Source organism: Pseudophryne corroboree, chromosome 2, assembly GCF_028390025.1.
Source record: "Pseudophryne corroboree isolate aPseCor3 chromosome 2, aPseCor3.hap2, whole genome shotgun sequence".
In the NCBI taxonomy this organism is placed as follows: domain Eukaryota; kingdom Metazoa; phylum Chordata; class Amphibia; order Anura; family Myobatrachidae; genus Pseudophryne; species Pseudophryne corroboree.
In genome coordinates, this window is record NC_086445.1 from 59,065,804 (window position 1) to 59,088,688 (window position 22,885).

Below are 22,885 nucleotides of genomic sequence, written 5' to 3' on the forward strand. Positions count from 1 at the left end.
TAAAAACTAAGTTCGTCTGTTTACAAGACTAGTGCATACACACCAACCATTGCCGCCAACTCAGGTAGCTGTTTACTGGAAGAGCTGGGGGAAAATACACTAAGGAAGAAATCCAATTAACAATCCCAGAAACAGTGCATATATAATGGGTGGAAGATGTGCACTGCACAGAAACATGAGTCTCATGCACCAAGGATGCACAGAGCCATTGAGATCCTCTGCACCAAGTTATTATATAACTGCCAGAATTATTTTTTATTCTCCTGGTAAGGAGCTTTGTCACTACGTCCAAGCCTCCTAGAGTGCACCATTTGGCCAGGCTATGAAAGGTTATTTTCATGCCTAACTTCCTAGATTGAATTAAGCCCCTTCTCTCCTAGAAGATTGGGGCCACAATTCTCCTCCTTCAGATATAAAAAAAAATTCTAGCAGCAGTATAAAGCTCTGGATATACTGTAGGCAATAAAGGTCCACCTTGACTTACAGGTTCTCAGCAATGGAGGTCCACCAGCCACCACTTTGGGGGCTTGTAAACCCCCCAATATTTTTGCTTTCTGAAGTCATATCTATTCATAGCATTTTTTAGTCATATGTTGGATATAATGTGAACACCCCCAACAATTTTTGGAAAGTTGGCTCCCATGCCTCCACCCATTATAGATACACTACTAATGAGAATGTTAATTGGATCTCTTTTCTACTGTATTTCTACCACTGGCAGATTATAAAAAGAAACACGGAAGAGTTTTAGGTTGAAAGGGCAAACAATCGTGGTCTACATCACACTGAGCGGATCTAAATGGTGGGGCATAATAAGGATAAAAAAAATTCAACTCAATATATAGAGCTGACAATTACAGTTAGGTTATGGCTAGAAAAATGTTGAAAGTATGTCAGGTTGTTAAACTAACATCTTTCATTTTTTTGTTTATGTATAAGAGGAGCATATTAGAAACCTTATGATCAGATCTAAAATATCTTTTATTTATTTATTATTTTACAATGTCACAGATGCTACTGTGTCCTTTAAATAAGATTTTTAATCTATAAAGCAGGATTTATGGCTGTTTTGATCATCATCCACAAATGTGGTATTGAAAATATTGCTTTGGAAATAAGCATTATACAGAATCAGATTAATGGCAATATTACACTCCAAGTTATCTTACTGCATTAAATGATATAATACAGTACAGCTCTTACTGGGTACTTTAAAAAAATCTTAATTTATGGTTTTGCCAGTGTGGCCAAATAATAATTACTTGTGCAAAAAAATCTTAATTTATGGTTTTGCCAGCGTGGCCAAATAATTACTTGTGCAAAAATGCATAAATTAAAGCAATTTTAAAAAAAAAGTAAAATACTTTGTAAATTATTAGAAAATGTATAGTTGACACTAATATATATATATATATATATATATATATATATATATATACATACATACTTTTTAATTAAAAGGTTGTTATTTTTTTTCACAATAACCTATGATTCGTGTTCCAGTTAAAGTGCTCTGGAGTTGAAGGTCCCTGTGATACATATGACCGTTTATACTTTTCTAAGTAGTTTATTATACCTCTTATACTGTAAATAGCCTAATGCTTGCACGAACATCTGCAATGCTTTTAACTAGTGATAGCTAATTTACAATATTCTTAGTATATAAATCACAGTTAGATAGAGCATTGTTTGAACCTTAAAAAAATATACAATCCCACTGTTGTGTCTGATCAGTGGGATATTGAAAGCTCGTTTACATATTAGTAAATATTCTAAAATTTTGTTTATGCAGAAACATTATACAGCACAACTATCTCATGCCTAGAAAATGCAATGCTGGTTAATATTGTGCCATGGCGTTTTAAATAAAATAGTGCAAAACCCGAAAGCTCGGTAAGTCCATGTGTTACGTTTGTTACAGTTTGTGCCATGTGTGAAAGTTTTCACCAATATTCAAAAACAAAAAGGAAAGATTTAAGAATAGATGTTACACTGTATAGTAAAACATGAAAGTGATTGGTTTAAATTGTTAATATATTAGTTGTGCCAATGTAGACTATACTTAAAAAATAGTTCTGTGTACCAGAAGTCTTTATAATATTTCAGATGAAAAGAGTAAATAGAGATGTGATGGTTTCGGTGGCTAAAAGTAACAAAAAATAAATAAATTAAAAAACAAAAAACCCCACTTCATTAAAAAATGGAGGAAAGTCATCAGAGCAACAAAAACACACTGTGGGTGATAATATATCTGCAGGACATCCCAATTCTTCATCGCATACAATGCAACAAACATGGTTTTATGTAGATTAGAGAGTCCAAGATTTGGAAGTGCATGGTTACATCAAGCCATGTCCGCTGAAGAGTCTCCATGTGGGTCTTTGACTTAAAATCTACTACCAAAAAAAATAAAAATGTATCACAGGAACAGGACAAAAAGCAAGCAAAGTACATATCATTGTTGTTAAACATACTGTATAGGTGCCATTGGTTTTGTTAATTAATAAAACATCCAATAAGTCTGTGATGTTTATGTGTACTTCTGGAGAGATCTATTAATATATGTTATACGTGTCTATGTATCTCATATCTATCAGTGACTTATCTGTCACATATTTATCTCACATACTGTATATCAATGTTTATCTCTCCATGTATCTCAAATCTATCTATCTCATATCTATCTTTGTATCTATCTATTTATCTATCTCATATCTATTTATTTATCCAGTTATCTATCTATCTATGTATCTCAGATCTATCTATCTATCTATCTATCTATCTATCTATCTATCTATCTATCAATCTATCTCATATCTATCCAGCTATGTATCTCATATCCATCTATCTCATATATATATATATTTACCTCATATCCCTCTATCTCATATCTATCTATCTATCTATCTATCTAGCCCATATCTATTTATCCATCCATCTACTTATCTATCTATCTATCTATCTATCTATCTATCTATCTATCTATCCATGTATCTCAGATCTATCTATCTATCTTGTTATCTATCTCATATCTATCTATTTATTTATTTATCTATCTATCAATCTATATTCTATCTATCTCACATCAATTTATGAATCCATCTATCCAAATATATCTATCTATCCATTTACCACATATCCATATATCTCATTTCTATCTATCTATCTATCTATCTATCTATCTCATATCTATTTATCCATCCATCTATTTATCTATCTTTCCATGTATCTCAGATCTATCTATCTACCTGTCTCATATCTATCTACCTATCTCATATCTATCTAGCTATGTATCTCATATCCATCTATCTCATATCTATCCATTTACCTCATATCCCTCTATCTCATATCTATCTATCTAGCCCATATCTATTTATCCATCCATCTAATTATCTATCTATCCATGTATCTCAGATCTATCTATCTATCTATCTATCTATCCATCCATTTACCTCATATCTATCTATCTATCTATCTATCTATCTATCTATCTATCTATCTATCTATCTCATATCTATCTATATATTTATCTATCAATCAATCAATCAATCAATCAATCAATCTATATTCTATCTATCTCACATACATTTATGAATCCATCTATCCACATATATCTATCTATCTATTTACCATATATCCATACTGTATATCTCATTTCTATCTATCTATCTATCTATCTATCTATCTATCTATCTATCTGTCTGTCTAATATCTATTTATTTATCCATCCATCTATTTATCTATCTTTCCATGTATCTCAGATCTATCTATCTATCTATCTATCTATCTATCTATCTATCTATCTATCTCATATCTATCCAGCTATCTATCTCATATCTATCAATTTACCTCATATCTATTTATCTATCTATCTATCTATCCATCTCATATCTAGTTATCTATTTCAAATCTATTTATCAATATACCATCTATATATCTCACATCCATTTATCCATTCATCTATCCACGTATATATGTCATATCTATCTATCTATCTATCTTTAATTCATTCTATCTATCTCATATCTATCTATCTATCTATCTATCTATCTATCTATCTATCTATCTATTGTTTTCATATCTATCTAGCTATCCATTTAATCATATCTGTCTGTCTATCTATCTATCTATCTATCTATCTATCTATCTATCTATCTATCTGTCTGTCTATCTCTCTATCTATCTGTAACTCTATCTATCTCATATTTAGATATTTGATATCTAACTATCTCTCAATGTATCTTCTATCTATCTCACATCTATTTATTTATCTATCTATCTATCTATCTATCTATCTATCTATCTATCTATCTATCTATCCATGCCTATCTATCTATCTATCTATCTATCTATCTATCTATCTCCATCTATCTCATATCTATCTATTTATTTATCTATCAATCAATCAATCAATCAATCTATATTCTATCTATCTCACATACATTTATGAATCCATCTATCCACATATATCTATCTATCTATTTACCATATATCCATACTGTATATCTCATTTCTATCTATCTATCTATCTATCTATCTATCTATCTATCTATCTATCTATCTGTCTGTCAAATATCTATTTATTTATCCATTCATCTATTTATCTATCTTTCCATGTATCTCAGATCTATCTATCTATCTATCTATCTATCTATCTATCTATCTATCTATCCAGGTATCTATCTCATATATATCCATTTACCTCATATCTATCTATCTATCTATCTATCTATCTATCTATCTATCTATCTATCCATCTCATATCTAGTTATCTATTTCAGATCTATTTATCAATATATCATCTATATATCTCACATCCATTTATCCATTCATCTATCCACATATATATGTCATATCTATCTATCTATCTATTTATCTTTAATTCATTCTATCTATCTCATATCTATCTATCTATCTATCTATCTATCTATCTATCTATTGTTTTCATATCTATCTAGCTATCCATTTAATCATATCTGTCTGTCTATCTATCTATCTGTCTATCTATCTATCTATCTATCTATCTATCCTCTCTAATTTAGCAGTCCCGGGCTCACAATATATTAGTAAAATAAACAAAAGTAATTTTCTTAGATGAGATGGTTCCTGTGTTAGAGAACACGTCACTTGAAGTGGCAGATTAAATAATGTTTTGAAGGCATATCTGAATGTTTATGGATCTCAGAATTCTAGATCTAAAAATGACTGTAGGAGTAACACATGTGAAATGTTGAGCCCCAGAAGGTTCATCTGTGAATATACAGGTAGTCAGTAGTCTTCCAGATTAGAAGAATCAACATGGTTTATACATAGTTTCTTCTCTCCATAAAAGTCCAGGAAACTACCAAATTAGGGTGAGACTTAGGATCATCTGCCACCACGTGGATAAGGGCCATGATCTTATATTGTACATGTTACCACCTGAGAAATAACTAGTGGCATTCTTATTCTCTTGCCACTTGGCGAGCTCTGCTGTGGACAGAGCTTCAAAATACAACTGCCCCACATAATGTTTGCCACAACTCCACCAACGCGTTTCACACACCTCATCTTTTTCTATCTTGCCTCCGGATCTCCCGAAAGGAAGGTAGAAAAATCAGGCAATTATGGCATTATATATTCCACTTTTTTTCTTACTTGACTCCTTCACAATAAGAAAAAAAACATGAACACCTGAATATTGAAAGCAATTGCCATTTAAACCCAAGGAACCTGTCTGTAACAAGTCCCAATGACAAAAGATTCCTACCAATGTAAACTGGTGGATGTATTATTTTTAACAATTCATGTTGAACTTGTTTACTCAATTCAGTGCAGTAGTTATGAATATATGAGTGAGATATAATTAAATACATGACTAATCTGTGACTAGGTTTGCAGACAGCTGTGAGCACGTTTTGTATATTTTTCCAAGTATACTACATTCCTAGCTGAAGATATAAGAGAAAATGATGTCCAGCTTTGAAAAAAAAAAACGTAGAGAGCCATTAATATGCAGGAAATCACGGAGCTGTTTTTCTTATAATAACTTTCCTTTAAAACTTCAGTGCACACATTACTCATCAGCCAGCAATACATTATTTCATTTCAAATCCTTAAGGATTGCCGTACATTGTGCATTCTAATTCAGTTACCCAGCCCTGTGCATCGTTGCATTTAAATAATTTAACTCTAATCTAATTAAAATGCTTTTACCGCAGTGTCTGTATTCCTGATGTAACAGGATGCACCAAATGATGAATATTGTAGCATAATATTTTATTCCCCTCATGATGAATAAGATTTAAGTTTTCAGTGGAGCGATTAGCTATTGTAAAGCGGTTTTGCTAAATATTTTGACATAGTAATCAAATCGGTACAACCGCAGGAAAATATATGCAAGTGTAAAATAAATGAATAATAACTCAATATATGAAATATGTAATAATTATTTAAAGCTGTACAACCATCCAGGGTGGCAACTGGAGGAGGACGGGTGTTGCTGCCACCCCAGTCTCAGGTCCTACGGTTCAGCACATTTGCTGTCCAGTTAAACCTGTGGGATCGGTATGACATACCTACAATCAAAATCCCGACATGGACAAAATACCGACATTTAAAATACCGACAAGGTCAAAATACCGACATGTAAAATGTCGACAGGTCAAAATGCCAACATGAGTTTTTCATTGGGTTTTGGTGTGTATGTCGACATAGGTTGACATGGACACCATATAAGTGTACCGCGTCCCCTGCGCTCGCCATGCATCGGGTATGGTGCCTCGCTGCGCTCAGCACACTATTATATTCCCCCTCCAGGTCCACTGGGAAGGTAAAGTATGAACAAGTCGGTTTCAATGAAAAAATGAAAAACTCATGTCGGCTTTTTGACCTGTCGGTATTTTGAGCTTGTCGATATTTTAAATGCCGGTATTTTGTCCATGTCGGGATTTTGACCTTGTCTGGATTTTGACCGTCGGTCAATTGCTGTCGGGATTTTGACCGTCGGGATTTTGATTGTCGGTAAATTGACTGCATCCCAAACCTGTAAATGGCATGAAGTGTGCCTGCAACAGCTTGCATGCCAAATGCAGTTTTTACTGGGCCTGGATACCCTTGGACACTCTGGGCACTCAGCATTACCTTCTTACCTACCTACCTTCTTACCTACCTACCTTAGGGTTCCTTCCTAGACCCCAGTGTCCCAAGAACGCTTAGCTGCTGCCTAGGGCGTTTGGCAAGCCCCATGTGGAGCCGCCACTCTGAGCACTCAGCTTTACCTTTTGCCTGGTCCCGGTGACCCGCCGTTTTATTGTGGCATGATGATGTCACATGTTTGCGATGTGGGGCCGGCACAGGGCATATTATCGCCCTGTTTCAATCCTGCTATCAACTACAAAGGGACAAGACATCATGGGGCTGATGCGGAGCTGAACGTGCACCTGACTGCAGCGCATATCTTTTGTATATCTGCAGTGCGCAATCTCCGCAGTGGGGGCAAAGATCAGTCATATGCATTTTGATTCCATTAACACCTGCGACTGACGAGGAGTGACTAGGTCAAGGCAACACTGTGGGTAGAGTTTGACGTAAGTGAGAATGTGTCTGTTTGGATGTGTATCTTCTGCGCCTATTATAGGGTAATAATGACGATGACTGGCAGCAATCAAAGCGTGCACATAGGGGAGGTCACATTGCGACATGCGCACAACTTAGGCTTGTGGGTGCATTTTTGTAATGCCTGACTGTTGAGCAATTAGCTTCCAATTTATTTCCATTTCTGCTTACAGCCGCATGTCTGCAGATCTGTAGGCAGGAACTTTTAGTGCTGACAAATCAAGTTCAAAGTAGTCTGTCAGGTTGGGGATAATTTGTGGGAACTTACTGTATAGACCTGACCGCTGCACTTTTAAGACACTATTTTTCACTATTTATCATATCCTGCATTTTCAATGCGGGATGTGATATCTTATTATTGGTTACATTTGCTGGGAACCGGCAGAGTGGGATCCGAACATCTCGTAAAACTTGTGTTAGAGTAGCCAATAGGCTAATAGGCAAAGACAGTGACGTGCGGAGAGGGCAATGGCTGGGGAGGCACTGGCTAGTCCCAACGCCATATTTACACACACATACAGTACTGTATATGAACTCAATGGTTCATGTGGTCATTATAAAAAGGTGCAGCAGTACAGTATATACTTTATTTTAATATATATATATATATATATATATATATATATATTATTATTATTATTATTTTTTTTGCACAAAATGCACTGAATTATGTTTATGTCATAGGGGACGATTTATAACTCAATGTCCCATCACGGCGGTAAGTAGCATTGCTTACCTCCAAAACGAGTATTCCATCTCACCTTATCATTCAGATCTGTCTAGCTCCAGCATAAAGTGGCTATCCCGCCATGTATACTATCTCCTGCAGATACCTATCACCCAAACTGTACACAGTAAGAATATTCCATCAATAGTGGATCTGAGACAAGTTTCTAAATATAGTGGGAGCTGTATCAAGCCTTATAGAGAGATAAAATGTAAAAGTTGCCGCTAGCTACCAATCGTCTTATAACTGTCATTTTATAGACTGCGATAGGTATAAGTGGTTTTGTTGCTATTGGCAACTTAGGCACTTTATCTCTCTCCAAGGTTTGATACATCTCCCCCATACTCAGTAAACTTCCTCTTCCTTGATCTGCTGGTCACAGGCCTGTTTGTTGGGATGTGCACATCGGTTTATTTGGACCTATGTATGTGCCATTGCTTTACAAAGGGCACAGTCTGTGTAGATGTGACTTCCAGCCAAATGAATGCGTGATCCTTATGCTTGCATTAGATACTGAGTCAATATCCCTGCCCGTCAGGGCTTCTAGACCATAACACCACAAGTGACATTATATTAAATGAATTGACCCATGAACTTTGAAGTAAATGAGAAACTCAGAGCAATGTTCCTATGTTTATTTCAGTCAGTTACAGCAAATCCCAGAGAATTAAGCACAGCAAATGGTAAAGCTCGGAGCATATTCAGCAGCTCCTCAAGTATAAGTCCAAAGCACAAACCATCACATGGTCAATGTCAATTTAAGGAGGTGTCCTGACACAATCTTATAAGGCTGGGTGTATTAAAAATAATAGATATGAAAGGCGTTTTCTGACCTGGTGTAGTCATCCTCCACAAGCATGTGCTTTGGGATAGGAGAGTATCTTCCCGGAGAGATTGGTGCCAATGAGCTCTTGTATTCCAAGGTGCCGTTGTTTGCGGTACTGAGGATGTGGCTGTCAAGAGGCGGAGAATACGCTGGGGATAAAAAAGGAAGTTAAAAAAAATACTTTTATGACATCAGGAGAGAAGTCTCATTAATTTCAGGACAGGAATTACAAGTCGGGAAAATACTTGAAGGGGACATTCATGGGTGATGGACAAGGCCCATAATAAACCCAGAAGCACATGGTTGCTGCACACAGTACCTATAGTATGTATATGACTACTGGGTGTCATTGACCAATAGGAACATCCAGATTCACATAGAACATTTTGTCTTTGGTACTCCAACAAATTGTCTTTCCCTACAGTTTTGACCCTGAGACCAAACAACAGTTGGCCCAGTGGACCACAGTTGGAGGTGCACCGCCACAGAAGTTCTGATGTGAGCGCAATGTGGCCAAGTTAATAGTGACTGTTTTTGTGGCCAAGACTGGTCATGTAGCTACCATAGCACTCGTGCAGCAGTGACTGTCACTTGAGACTGGTACGCCAACCAATGATGCCACAAGTACTGGAAGTCATCTGGATAGTGAATGCCTCTTAATGAAGGATAGTCATCTGGATAGTGAATGCCTCTTAATGAAGGAACCTATAACTTACATGTCCTGTATCTATGAGTAGCTGGGCATATGCTGGGGGAAAAAGCTACACAGGCCTGGGCTAAGAAGGAGGTGAGCAAAAGTCTGATTGCTGTATACATATGTCCTTGTGGCTTAGGGACCTGATTCAAAGGTACAGTAGGAGCAAAAAAAACCCAGAAAGGAGCAATTTGCACCTTTGTAATATCATGCTGCACTGCAGGAGGGGCAGATGTAAATGTGCAGAGAGATTCAGGGTTGGGAAGAGATGAGTTCTGCCTAGCTCAAAGCTAACTTTAAGTGTAACAACAAAGCTGCACTCCTTGCATTGCAACATGGGGGTAAATTTACTAAGATGGGAGTTCTATTTAATGTTCTTTATGGGATGTTGCCCATAGCAACCAATCAGATTCCAGGTATTATCATCTAGCAGGTGCAAGATAAATGAGAAGTACAATCTGATTGGTTGCTATGGGCAACATCCCATCTTAAATAGAACTCCCACCTTAGTGAATTTACCCCATGGTGTGTTCCAGGTGCAAATTGCTCCCTGTTTGCTCCTTTTGTTTTAATTTGCACCTAATGCTGAATCAGGCCCTGTATGCTCATTTATTAAGCTGCACGTAGGGTGTACAAAGTGGAATCATTCAGTCATTCTTAACAGTATCATGAAAATAGAAAACTGAATGGGATATTCGTGATGAGACAGCCGCCATTCTGATGATAAGGCTAATTTGTTTTTTATCGTCACTTATTAGTAGTATTATTATTATTATATGCCGATTTTTGCTTCTCATAAAGGAGCAGATTTAACAAACCCATTCGGTTAGAACAGACGGCACATGGACAGGTCTAGCTCTGTGTCATCATGAGTGACTCTAGATCACTGTGGAGATTGTCCGAAGTAAATAACTTCCATTTCTTACCTACAGTACAACAATTAGAGATGCATACTTCTTTACAGTTGTACAGGTTGAGTATCCCATATCCAAATATTCCGAAATACAGAATATTCCGAAATACGGACTTTTTTGAGTGAGAGTGAGATAGTGAAATCTTTGTTTTTTGATGGCTCAATGTACACAAACTTTGTTTAATACACAAAGTTATTAAAAATATTGTATTAAATGACCTTTAGGCTGTGTGTATAAGGTGTATATGTAACATAAATGTATTCTGTGCTTAGACTTAGGTCCCATCACCATGATATCTCATTATGATATGCAATTATTCCAAAATACGGAATAATCCGATATCCAAAATACCTCTGGTCCCAAGCAGTTTGGATAAGGGATACTCAACCTGTATTAAGTATATGTATTGCATATACAGTATACAGTCAGTGTGGAAAGATAAAGGTCTGGTTACGATATAAAGACTGAAAATATGAGGGGTGTGCGTGTGCAATAAGTTTCCAGATGTGCAGTGCATAGGTAAAGTAGACACATTCTGACTGGTTGTAAACTGTAATCTCTGACCAAAGTTCTTGTGAAATCTCCAGGCACAGAACCGTATATAAGCAACTCTGCACACAGAAGTCAGCATGGTCATTTACTTCACAAACTTGTTATGGACAAAGGCCACTGGAGAGCCATGATCTTCTATGACTACAAAGAGTGGTCTGCGACAGGAGGAGAGTTTTGACCGACTGTGAGCTGCTTTTGGGGAGGAAGCACCGCCCCGAACCACTGTGTTTGAGTGGTTTGCAGAATTTCAGCACGGGAGACAGGCCCCTGGAAGATGGTCCACCATCACCAAGGATAAAGTTGCTGCCATGTGGGCCATAGTTGAGGTGGACGCCATGGTGACCGCGGCCCAGTTATAGAAGGAGATAGGCATCTCATCGGGATCCATCCACTTGATACTCCACGAAAAGCTTGGTCTGGGCAAGGTTTCTGCACGCTGGGTGCCCCATTAGCTGAGCACAAGGAGGCACGGATGACTTGGTGCAGCAAAATGCTGGCCAGGTTTGATGGCGGTCATTCAACCAAACAACAGTTGGCCCAGTGGACCACAGTTGGAGGTGCGCCGCCACAGAAGTTCTGACGTGAGCGCAGTGTGGCCAAGCTAATAGTGACTGTTTTTGTGGCCATGACTGGTCATGTAGCTACCATAGCACTCGTGCAGCAGTGACTGTCGCTTGGGACTGGTTTGCCAACCAATGTTGCCACAAGTACTGGAAGTCATTTCCAGGCACCATCCAAGAACTCGCACTCGTGGTGCCCTTCTCCATCACAATAATGCTCCTGCCCACAAGTCCAGGAAAGTGGTGGATTATCTGGCCCATCAATTCATCCAGAAGCTTGGTCATCCACCGTACAGTCCAGACCTGGCCTCCTGCAACTTCTTTGTGTTCCTACAAATCAAGCTCCAGATGCGTGGGTTTCATTTTTAATCAGCAGGAAGCTGCAGAGGAGACCTTCATCCAGCATGTAGAAGACATACCTGCTTTGGACTGGTCCAGCTGCTTTACCAAGTGAAGCACATGCTGCTTTGCATAGACTCCTCTGGCAAATTCTTTGAAGAAATGTAATGTTCACTTTGTAAATACAATACTTTTTGTGCATTCGGAAACTTATATGAACCCCTCTAGTAGATATAGTAAGCTCAAAATATTAATATAGGATGTGTTCTGTTTTTATATTAACTTTTTATTAATAATCCTCAGTTCACTTGTCTGTGAGATACCAGTCAATCGGTTCCTAAAACCAAGTCAGTCTTTTTGCTTTGTATAGCAACATGTAACCGTGTTTATTATGTAGAACGAATATTGTTTTAGAAACCATGCTACAGGTGGAGCCTCGCTCATCTAGCCTTCTCTGCTGTGCCTAGGTGCACCAAGGCTTATTAGCATAAGCCTTTCATCTATTGTTCTCAGCTGCAACACAATACAGAGAGAACAATACGGCAGGGGATTAAGTCATTACAGCAGGGTATTAAATCCGACTGCCCTGGAACAGTTAATCCTATTAAAGGGATAGATGAGCAGGGCTCCAACTGTATGTAATAATCTGTTAAAATCTGTTCCATCCAGGGCCGGACTGTCCATCTGGCACTTCTGGCAAATGCCAGAAGGGCCGATGGTCTAATGGGACGGTCCTGTCACATAGAGAGCCCGGAAGGTTTCTCTGGTTTGGCCGCTCCCGTGCCTATCTCCATGGAAATGGAGGCGTGTCACGAGTCCACGCTTCTCTGAGTCGCGGTACACTCCCATGTGCTGTGTCGTGCGCCCACGCCCTTGTCAGTCTCCATGGAAATGGGGCCGTGCCACGAGTCCATGTTCCCTGACTCGCCGCATGCCCCATGGGTAATGTCCGCGTGCCACCTTTCCATTTCCAACACTTGCCCCAATGGCTGACACTGCAAGGGAGACTGGACATACCCGAACTTAGCAGCAGAGTAGGTGGAACGCACTGCAGGGTTTGCAGGAAAGTATGGGGGCAGGATGGAGCGGGGTGACGGTGGTGCGGGACAGAGCGGAGGCCAGAACAGTGGATAGAGAGGGGGCGTGGTGGTGCAGTGGGCAAACCCTAATAGTGATCAGATGAGCCACGATACTGGGGTGGGCATGGACCCACTGGGCAGGGGATGAAGCCTCATCAGGTGCCATTATTTGGGGGGGCGTGGCCATGCCATATCCATGGCAAGCCCAGGCACCACTGAGAGGCCTGGGTATTTGTAACAGCCCCACAGCGCCCATCTAAAGATGAGACCCTCCCCTAGACAATTGTGACAAGTCAGGCCAAACAGCCTACTGAAGGTAAGTAGCGCACAGTACTTACAGTGAGTGATGTCAGGAGGTCCATACGGATCTGTCATATATATAGTTGTGGGTTTTCCCACCTTCAGGTAAACTACATCAGACGTGTTCTTCAAAATAGCTACAGCTTCTTCGTGCGTAACTTCTTCTAAACAGTAATTATTAACCTGAAAGGACAATGACAATAGGTTGCCATGTAAAGGTCTTGGGTTATATTCATTATGTAGAAACTAAATAGCCAGTGTGTATATTATTTCATGTGTGCTTTTCTATAACTGTTCTTGACAGTAATCTTTTGCTTGCACATTTGCATGTATAGTAATACCAACAGCAGGACTGCAGAAGGAGTGGACTCTAATGTACATCTTGCAGGGAACCTCGGCCCATGCCACAGCTACGACCCGCTCATTTAAATACAAACCATTTAGGGGCTGATTTATCAACAAGTGATAAAACTCGTTGTGAATGATAAAACTTCCGCCAATCTACTCCCAGCTGTCATGTGTTCAGCTCCTTAATGTCACGTGTTTGAAAAATGACAGTTGGGAGCTGATTGGCTGGAGCATCATTTATCACACGCACTGAGTTTTATCATTCACGAGTTTTATCACTTGTTGATAAAGGAGCCCCTTAATAACATCTGTAATTGGTGAGCCAGCCGAGGCTGCCTCTCCGTACAGCTGCGACAGCCAGACTTTCCGTATTTTTCCAATAGGAGTATCTGTAAGTCCTTGCGAGTATGCGTCCGTCTCCATGTGTATGGGCGCACACCCCACTATTGTTCCTTCTGCAGACGCATCTGTCATCTTCATTATCGGTACTTACACTTAACTCATGCTGGCTGCACCACTCCCATTTCTGCCCGCACCACTCGAATATTACGCCCACAACACTTCCACGACCCTCCCACTTTATTCCCACACCACTTCATGACATACCCATACCACTTTCATGACACACCCACTTCATTCGCATGACACACCCACTTTATTCCCATGACACATCCACACCACTTCACAACAGACCCATACCACTTTCATGGCACACACACTGCATTCGCATGACACACCCACTTTATTCACATGACACACCCACACCACTTTCATGACATACCGAAACCATTTTCATGACACACCTACTTTGTTCCCATGATACACCCATACCACTTTCATGACACTCCCATGATACACCCACTTCATTCCCATGACACTCCCACGAGACATATCCGCTCTGAAACTTTGGTCATCCTCACCATTAATAACCGGTCTCCCACTTGTAGTCGGCCATCTTTTTGTGCTGCTCCTCCTTCAATAATTTTTGTTACGTAAATACTGTTATCTCCAGGAATGTGCTGATTTCCGACTCCTCCTGCAATGCTGAAGCCCAAACCTGAAAGAAATCGAGTAGAATTAGTTACAAAACACATCCTCTGCCTGGACTCTAACTTAGGCCCTCATTCCGAATTGATCGCTCGCTAGCTGCTTTTAGCAGCAGTGCAAACTCTAAGCCGACGCTCTCTGGTAGTGTATCTTAGCTTAGCAGAAGTGCGACCGAAAAGGATCGCAGCGCTGCTACAAAAAAAGATTGTGCAGTTTCTGAGTAGCTCGAGACTTACTCCTAGCTAGCGATCACTTCAGTCTGTTTAGTTCCTGTTTTGACGTCACAAACACACCCTGCGTTCGGCCAGCCACGCCGTCGTTTCCCCAGCCACTCCTGCGTTTTTATCCGACACGCCTGCGTTTTTACACACACTCCCCGAAAACGGTCAGTTACCACCCAGAAACACCCACTTCCTGTCAATCATTCTGCGGCCAGCAGTGCGACTGAAAAGCGTCGCTAGACCTTGTGTGAAACTACATCAGCTTTTGTGAAAGTACGTCGCGCGTGCGCAGTGCGCACCATACGCATGCGCAGAAGTGCCGATTTTTAGTCTGATCGCTGCGCTGCGAACAATGGCATCTAGCGATCAACTCGGAATGAGGGCCTTAGTGCAGTGGTTACTAAACCTGTCCACAGGCCTCGCTATAAGGCAAGGCTGCTAGTAGTGTTTTTGAGGGATCTGCAGTTTCCCCTGGGGTCGCTTGTGGTGTAATGCTGCGATACACGGGTCTATGAAGAGGTGGCCGGGCCAAAAAGATGCAAATACCATAGAGTTATGTCATATCGGCCCCTCCCAATGGACCCACATTATGTTCCTCATCCATTGCGCCCATTCGCTAGGCAGTGGGTGGCATGTGGGAGAATCACATTCACAGTCTTCCGGGGACCAAAATTTGGGAGTCTCCCCCACCACATTCCGGGAGAGTAGGTAAGTTTGGTACAATCACTTTCTTCCCTCACACAATCCTGCACAGATATGGCCATAATTGCCCCTCCCCCTTAGTATCCATGCCAACAGACCATGTTATATAGATCTCCTCACAATGGAGGTTCTGCTCTACCAACTGTGACCCCAAATGTCAGTGTGCCATTTTCTTCTGTGATTCCAAATAGCACACTCCATAGGGGCTGATTTAGGGGCAGATAAAATCACAATCCTCATCTGAGGATCCGGTCTCTGGGTGTAGGTAAGTTTATATATCTTTTATTATAAACTTTTCTTTTCAACAGTGATCAGCTTGTACTGACTGTATGTCCATCCTAGCCGATCACACTGGCCGGGTTCCTGCACAGCTTTCTCTTTCTGTGGGCAGAGAAAGCTGTGTAGGGGGCAGCATATCGCAGTGAACACTGTGATTACGCTATCTGAAGATGGCATTATTATCACAGGGCTCACTGCAGTGTTTTTCAAGTTTTTTCTTAGTACATTCGGCCAAATCACATTTCCCATTATAAGTATAGGAAATGAGATATGGTTACTATAAATGTGGATTATAAAGACACTCTGAGACAAGCTTTTCTATTGCACCGTTCCAAACTAAAAGAAAGTTATGGGGGGTACACACGTAGCGATGTGTACAGAGATGTGTGCTGAGCGATCTAGCACAGTGAAGTGAGCGATCTAACTAGATTTGGCCGGCATGCAGGCCAATCTAGAGTCAGCGATAGCGACGCGTGGGGCCGTGCATCGAAATCGCAATGGGGCATACACACGGAGTGTGTACCCCCCCTTAAGGAAGCTAGCACTCGGATCAATAAATCCTGAAGCCTGGAGGAGTTTATCGCATCCTAGAGTTTCAGAAACATGCCACCTCGCAACGTAATCCCCCCTCTAACGCCACGCACGGCCTCAAATGATAAACTCCAGTGTTGGAAAATATGTACAGTAGTAGAAAACTTAGCAAAAGAAATGGAGATCGGAGATGAAATAATGAATTGACATAAAATAACATAATATATCAATATACTAATTTGACCCAGGTATATACAGGGCCTGATTCTGATTTGGAAGTAAAGTATGAAATAACAAGTAACTGCACCTGGATAAACCATGTCCAATGCAAGTGGGGCAAATACATGCATTAGGGCCCTCATTCCGAGTTGATCGGTCGCAAGGCGAATTTAGCAGAGTTACACACGCTAAGCCGCCGCCTACTGGGAGTGAATCTTAGCTTCTTAAAATTGCGACCGATGTATTCGCAATATTGCGATTACTAACTACTTAGCAGTTTCAGAGTAGCTCCAGACTTACTCTGCCTGTGCGATCATTTCAGTGCTTGTCGTTCCTGGTTGACGTCACAAACACACCCAGCGTTCGCCCAGGCACTCCCACCGTTTCCCCGGCCACTCCTGCGTTTTTTCCGGAAACGGTAGCGTTTTCAGCCACACGCCCCTGAAACGCCGTGTTTCCGCCCAGTAACACCCATTTCCTGTCAATCACATTACGATCGCCGGAGCGAAGAAAAAGCCGTGAGTAAAAATACTTTCATCATAGTAAAGTTACTTGGCGCAGTCGCAGTGCGAACATTGCGCATGCGTACTAAGCGGATTTTCACTGCGATGCGATGAAAAATACCGAGCGAACAACTCGGAATGAGGGCCCATGTTTGCATGAGGGGTAAATACTGGCTGCTTTTGCATGTAGCCCACCAATACTTACTACTATAGTTAGAGTTTGGAGGCGCCCCTCTCAATTGTAATACCCCCTTCCCACTGCTGTAATAACTTGGGTTATTGCTGGGTTACCCCGGGTCGTGGCTCAGTGTAAAAGGTCCTTGAAAAATAACCTGGGTCGAGCAACCCAGGAATGTGACCCTGGTAGCTACCAGGGTCGGACCCAGGTAAGGGTGCAGAGTAAACTCCGTGAACCACGCTATCCCACCTGGGTTATGCTTAAGAGCTGCTGATTGGCTGTGTATGCAGAGGCCCGCCTCATGGGAGTGTCTGTGAGTGACACGCAAGGCAGACACGGATTCAATGTAAACGAAAGCCAACCTGGGAATAACCTGGGTCCAAACTGCTAAATCGGGTCTATCCTGGGTTGTACCCATGTCTGGAAACCCAAGCCGGACCTGGGTTTTTGGTATGGTTTTGCCCAGATGCACAGTTTCTTTATTCCAAAATGAGAATCAGCCCCACAGTTCGGAAGGCAATGTTAGAGACAGGAAGATGTCTTCCAGCTGAAGTTTTATTTCTGGAGAAGGGGTATAAACTTGATCTTTATCTTCTGTTACTGTCTGCCAGCAAACACTGCTTCCTGGAGCCACACAATAAATGTAGGCTGACAGTTCCACACATTGTTATCCCTATTAAAGCGCTATAACCTTCACGTAGGATTGGATGCACTGTAAAAGCAACGCAAATATTATAAGCGATTATGTCCTAGCACTCATATCTACTGTGACTGGAAAATAAGCTAAAAGCCTGAGCATGTTGATATTGTGCCCTGCAACAGAAGTCGTTTGTGTGATGTGTACATTGCGCTTGTGTAGATCACATTGTGTGACTCTTGCATAGAAATCAAAGACGAAAATTCTACCTTTTGGCCCTTTGAATAGTTTGATTTCTACAACAGTTTCAAGGATAGGTCTCCTCCGGCGCACATACAGGCGGACAATGGAACCGGCTTCTTTCAGAGCTTCTACCGCTCGGCTATGCGACACCTCGGAAACATCCACTTCATTCACTCGGAGAATACAGTCGTTGACCCTAGAACACAGCAGAAATGCTTGCAATGGGAAAATGAAGGTCTTTGCTGTTGTCTGTGCAAAATTAATTTCATAACATATAAAAGATTAATAGAATATCAAGAAGAATATTATATACTGTAATAGTGCCGCTTATTGCTAATATTCTACACACAGTTTTATTTTTACTATGCTCACCTTATGATACATTATACTCCATACCCAAACGTTTTATGGAGGTAAGTCATTCCGGAGGTCAAATAATTAGGGTACACCATGCATTTTAAGACCAAGGCGGAAATGATCATGAGATTCATGCCTCATTGGGATTTATATCCATCCCGGTAGACGAGAGTTTCTCTATCATTTGCCACCTGGGCACCTTCATTTGTGCTGTTTGTACCCCCAGCATTTGCAAAAAAATACATTCGTATGACTATAACTGCTATTAGACAGGGCCGTCTTATCAGCATTGTAGGCCCTGCGCAAAGCAATGCACTGGGGCTTCTAACCACCCATTCATAGGAAAAACTATAGAAAAATAATAGCAGGCCTTTCTCCACATCCTTCCATGCAGTGAATGGCTGTCAGCACTCTGATTGGTGGACAGCTCCAGCCATCCACCAATCAGCATGCTTTCAGCCATTCAATGTCTGGCTGCAGTATGGGAAGCATGTAAAGAATTCTGCCTGGCAGCTCTGAATTGGGTGACCACCACCCGTCCCTGCTTTAAGGGCCCTAGAATTGGGGGGCCCTGGGCAGCTGCCCAGTGTGACTATTCGTTAAGATGGCCCTGCCATTAGATAACATAAATCATAAAGAATCTTCTATTGAAAAGAAGATCGAAAATTGGAAAAGGAAAAGAAGGGTAAAAATAGTATACAGATGTATCCACATTTATCTTGACGGTTAATGGGATTAACTGTGACTGGCCAGTCAGACTTAATCCCCTGCTGTATTGTTCTCTGTATTGTATTGCAGTTGAGAACAATGGGGGTAATTCCAAATTGATCGCAGCAGGAAATGTTTTAGCAGTTGGTCAAAACCATGTGCACTGCAGGGGAGGCAGATATAACATGTGCAGAGAGAGTTAGATTTGGGTGTGGTGAGTTCAATCGGCAATCTAATTTGCAGTCTAAAAATAAAGCAGCCAGTATTTACCCTGCACAGAAACAAAATAACTCACCCAAATCTAACTCTCTCTGCAAATGTTATATCTGCCTCCCCTGCAGTGCACATGGTTTTGCCAAACAGCTAAAAAATGTCCTGCTGCGATCAACTTGGAATTACCCCCAATAGCTGAAGGGTTTATGCTAATAAGTCATGTTGTGACTAGGCACAGAAAACTACTCAAGATAACGGTGGATACATCTGTATATAAAACTTGTCATTGTATTGCACCCTTTAATCTTCAAAGTAGGGATGACCATCGAAGATCGTTCTTTTGTAAAAAAAAAAAAAAATTAAGTAAGAAAAGGAAAAATTATTTATCTTCATGCCCAATATAACACATAATTCTGGAGCGATTTGGGAGGCATGATGTATCAATGGGACCTTGATACTTGATGATCTCTTACCCGTTCCCCGGCGTCTTCATTGTTAGTGTACAGTGGGCCTAATTCAGACCTGATCGCTCGCTAGGGGTTTTTGCACTACTGCGAGCAGACAGTCGCCGCCCATAGGGGAGTGTATTTTTGCTTTGCAAGTGTGCGGTCGCATGTCCCGCCGGGCGGTACAAAAAATATTTGTGCAGTTTCTGAGGTGCCAGAAAGTCAGACACCCGCCCTGCAAACGCTTGGACTCGCCTGCGTTTTTCCAACCACTCCCTGAAAACAGTCAGTTGACACCCGCAAACGCCCTCATCCTGTCAATCTTCAGTGATCGGCTGTGTGAATGTTTTTTTTCGTTAAACTCATCGCATAGCAGCGATCCGCTTTGTACCCGTGCTATTCGGCTGCGCATTGCAGTGCATACGCATGCGCAGTTCTGACCTGATCGCAGCGCAGCGAAAAAACCTAGCGTGCGATCAGGTCTGAATGACCCCCATGGTTTTCTTCTTTCTTTTTAACTGCGCATGTGCAAGCTGACCATAATGCCTGTACTGCGTATGTGTGCAAATAATATCAGTGTGGAAGGCGATCGATATTATTTTGCCTGTTTATTCTTTTGCATTAAGTACAATGAAGCCAACCCTGTATTGATCCAAATGATCGATACAAGGCCGCTGGTTGGCCATAACTACGTACATAAGTTATGTCATGGTGTTTGGGGTTTGCTGTTACCCGTTTTCACTTTTTGGGATTTAATGTGTTATATTGTCTTAGCCTTTACTTTCAACATTTCCCATTTGTCTCCCATTTCCAGATTTGTTTGGTCACTCCACTTCCGCTTATAGGGCATCACCAAAGAGACAGATAAAATAATACAGAACCAGGATATGGAGCATACAGTGTAGGGTTAACAACATTTGTGTTCCTATTACTGAAGGATAGTGTGTGACCAGCGCAGGGATCTGAGTCAGTCAACTGAAGGGAAAAAGACTCTGTTGCTGGGGGCGCAGTGTGACACTAATGTAGGCTGAACACATGTGACTGTAAAAGTTCAGCAGCGTTCAAGCCCAGCTGAGCTCCCCTAAACTGGGTCTGTTCTTCTGGTTTTCAACTAAACATCTGCTTATTTCTCTCCTCTTTTCTCATATTTGTTGTGTAATAGTTTTTTAAAGGATAATTCCATTTAGAAATAATACTGTAACATTCAGTACAGCATATCAGCATAACGTGCCATTGCAATGCCAGTATCTCACAGATATCCCCTATACTGCTCAAACAACCACACCCTCACACCTACCCTACTCCCACCTATACTGCCCACACTAATACATCCTCACACCTACCCTACTCCCACCTATACTGCCCACACTAATACATCCTCACACCTACCCTACTCCCACCTATGGTACTCACACTAATACTCCCTCACACCTACCCTACTCCCACCTATACTGCCCACACTAATACATCCTCACACCTACCCTACTCCCACCTACGCTACTCACACTAATACACCCTCACACCTACCCTACTCCCACCTATACTACTCACACTAATACACCCTCACACCTACCCTACTCCCACCTATACAACTCACACTAATACACTCTCACACCTACCCTACTAGCCACCTATACTGCCCATACTAATACACCCTCACACCTACCCTACTCCCACCTATACTACTCACACTAATACCCCCTCACACCTACCCTACTCCCACCTATACTGCCATTACTAATACACCCTCAAACCTACCCTACTCCCACCTATACTGCCCACACTAATACATCCTCACACCTACCCTACTCCCACCTATACCACTCACACTTATACACCCTCACACCTAACCTACTGCCACCTATACTGCCAACACTAATACATCCTCACACCTACCCTACTCCCACCTATGTTACTCACACTAATACACCCTCACACCTACCCTACTCCCACCTATGTTACTCACACTAATACACCCTCACACCTACCCTACTCCCACCTATACTAAACACACTAATACACCCTCACACCTACCCTACTCCCACCTATACTACTCACACTAATACACCCTCACACCTAACTTACTCCCACCTATACTGCCCACACTAATACATCCTCACACCTACCCTACTCTCACCTATGCTACTCACACTAATACACCCTCACACCTACCCTACTCCCACCTATGCTACTCACACTAATACACCCTCACACCTACACTACTCCCGCCTATACTACTCACACTAATACACCCTCACACCAACCCTACTCCCACCTATACTACTCACACTAATACACCCTCACACCTACCCTACTCCCACCTATACTACTCACACTAATACACCCTCACACCTAAACTACTCCCACCTATACTACCCACACTAATACACCCTCACACCTACCCTACTCCCAACTATACTGGCAACACTAATACATCCTCACACCTACCCTACTCCCACCTATACTACTCACACTAATACACCCTCACACCTACCCTACTCCCCCCTTATACTGCCAACACTAATACACCCTCACACCTACCCTACTCCCACCTATACTACTCACAATAATACACCCTCAAACCTGCCCTACTCCCACCTATACTGCCCACACTAATACACCCTCACACCTACCCTACTCCCACCTATACTGCCCACACTAATACA

General features: G+C 41.3%; 1 protein-coding gene across 1 annotated transcript in view; it reads right to left on the reverse strand.

Annotated features, from left to right (window-relative positions):
- DLG2 (discs large MAGUK scaffold protein 2) overlaps positions 1-22,885 on the reverse strand; it is a 1,975,700-nt gene that overhangs the window by 614,653 nt on the left and 1,338,162 nt on the right. The window contains exons 7-10 of the mRNA XM_063950647.1: positions 18,522-18,744; positions 14,856-14,992; positions 13,626-13,770; positions 9,157-9,298 (exon numbers count right to left, since the gene is read on the reverse strand). Of these exons, the coding sequence (XP_063806717.1) occupies positions 9,157-9,298; positions 13,626-13,770; positions 14,856-14,992; positions 18,522-18,744 (647 nt within the window). The remainder of the gene's footprint in view (positions 1-9,156; positions 9,299-13,625; positions 13,771-14,855; positions 14,993-18,521; positions 18,745-22,885) is intronic.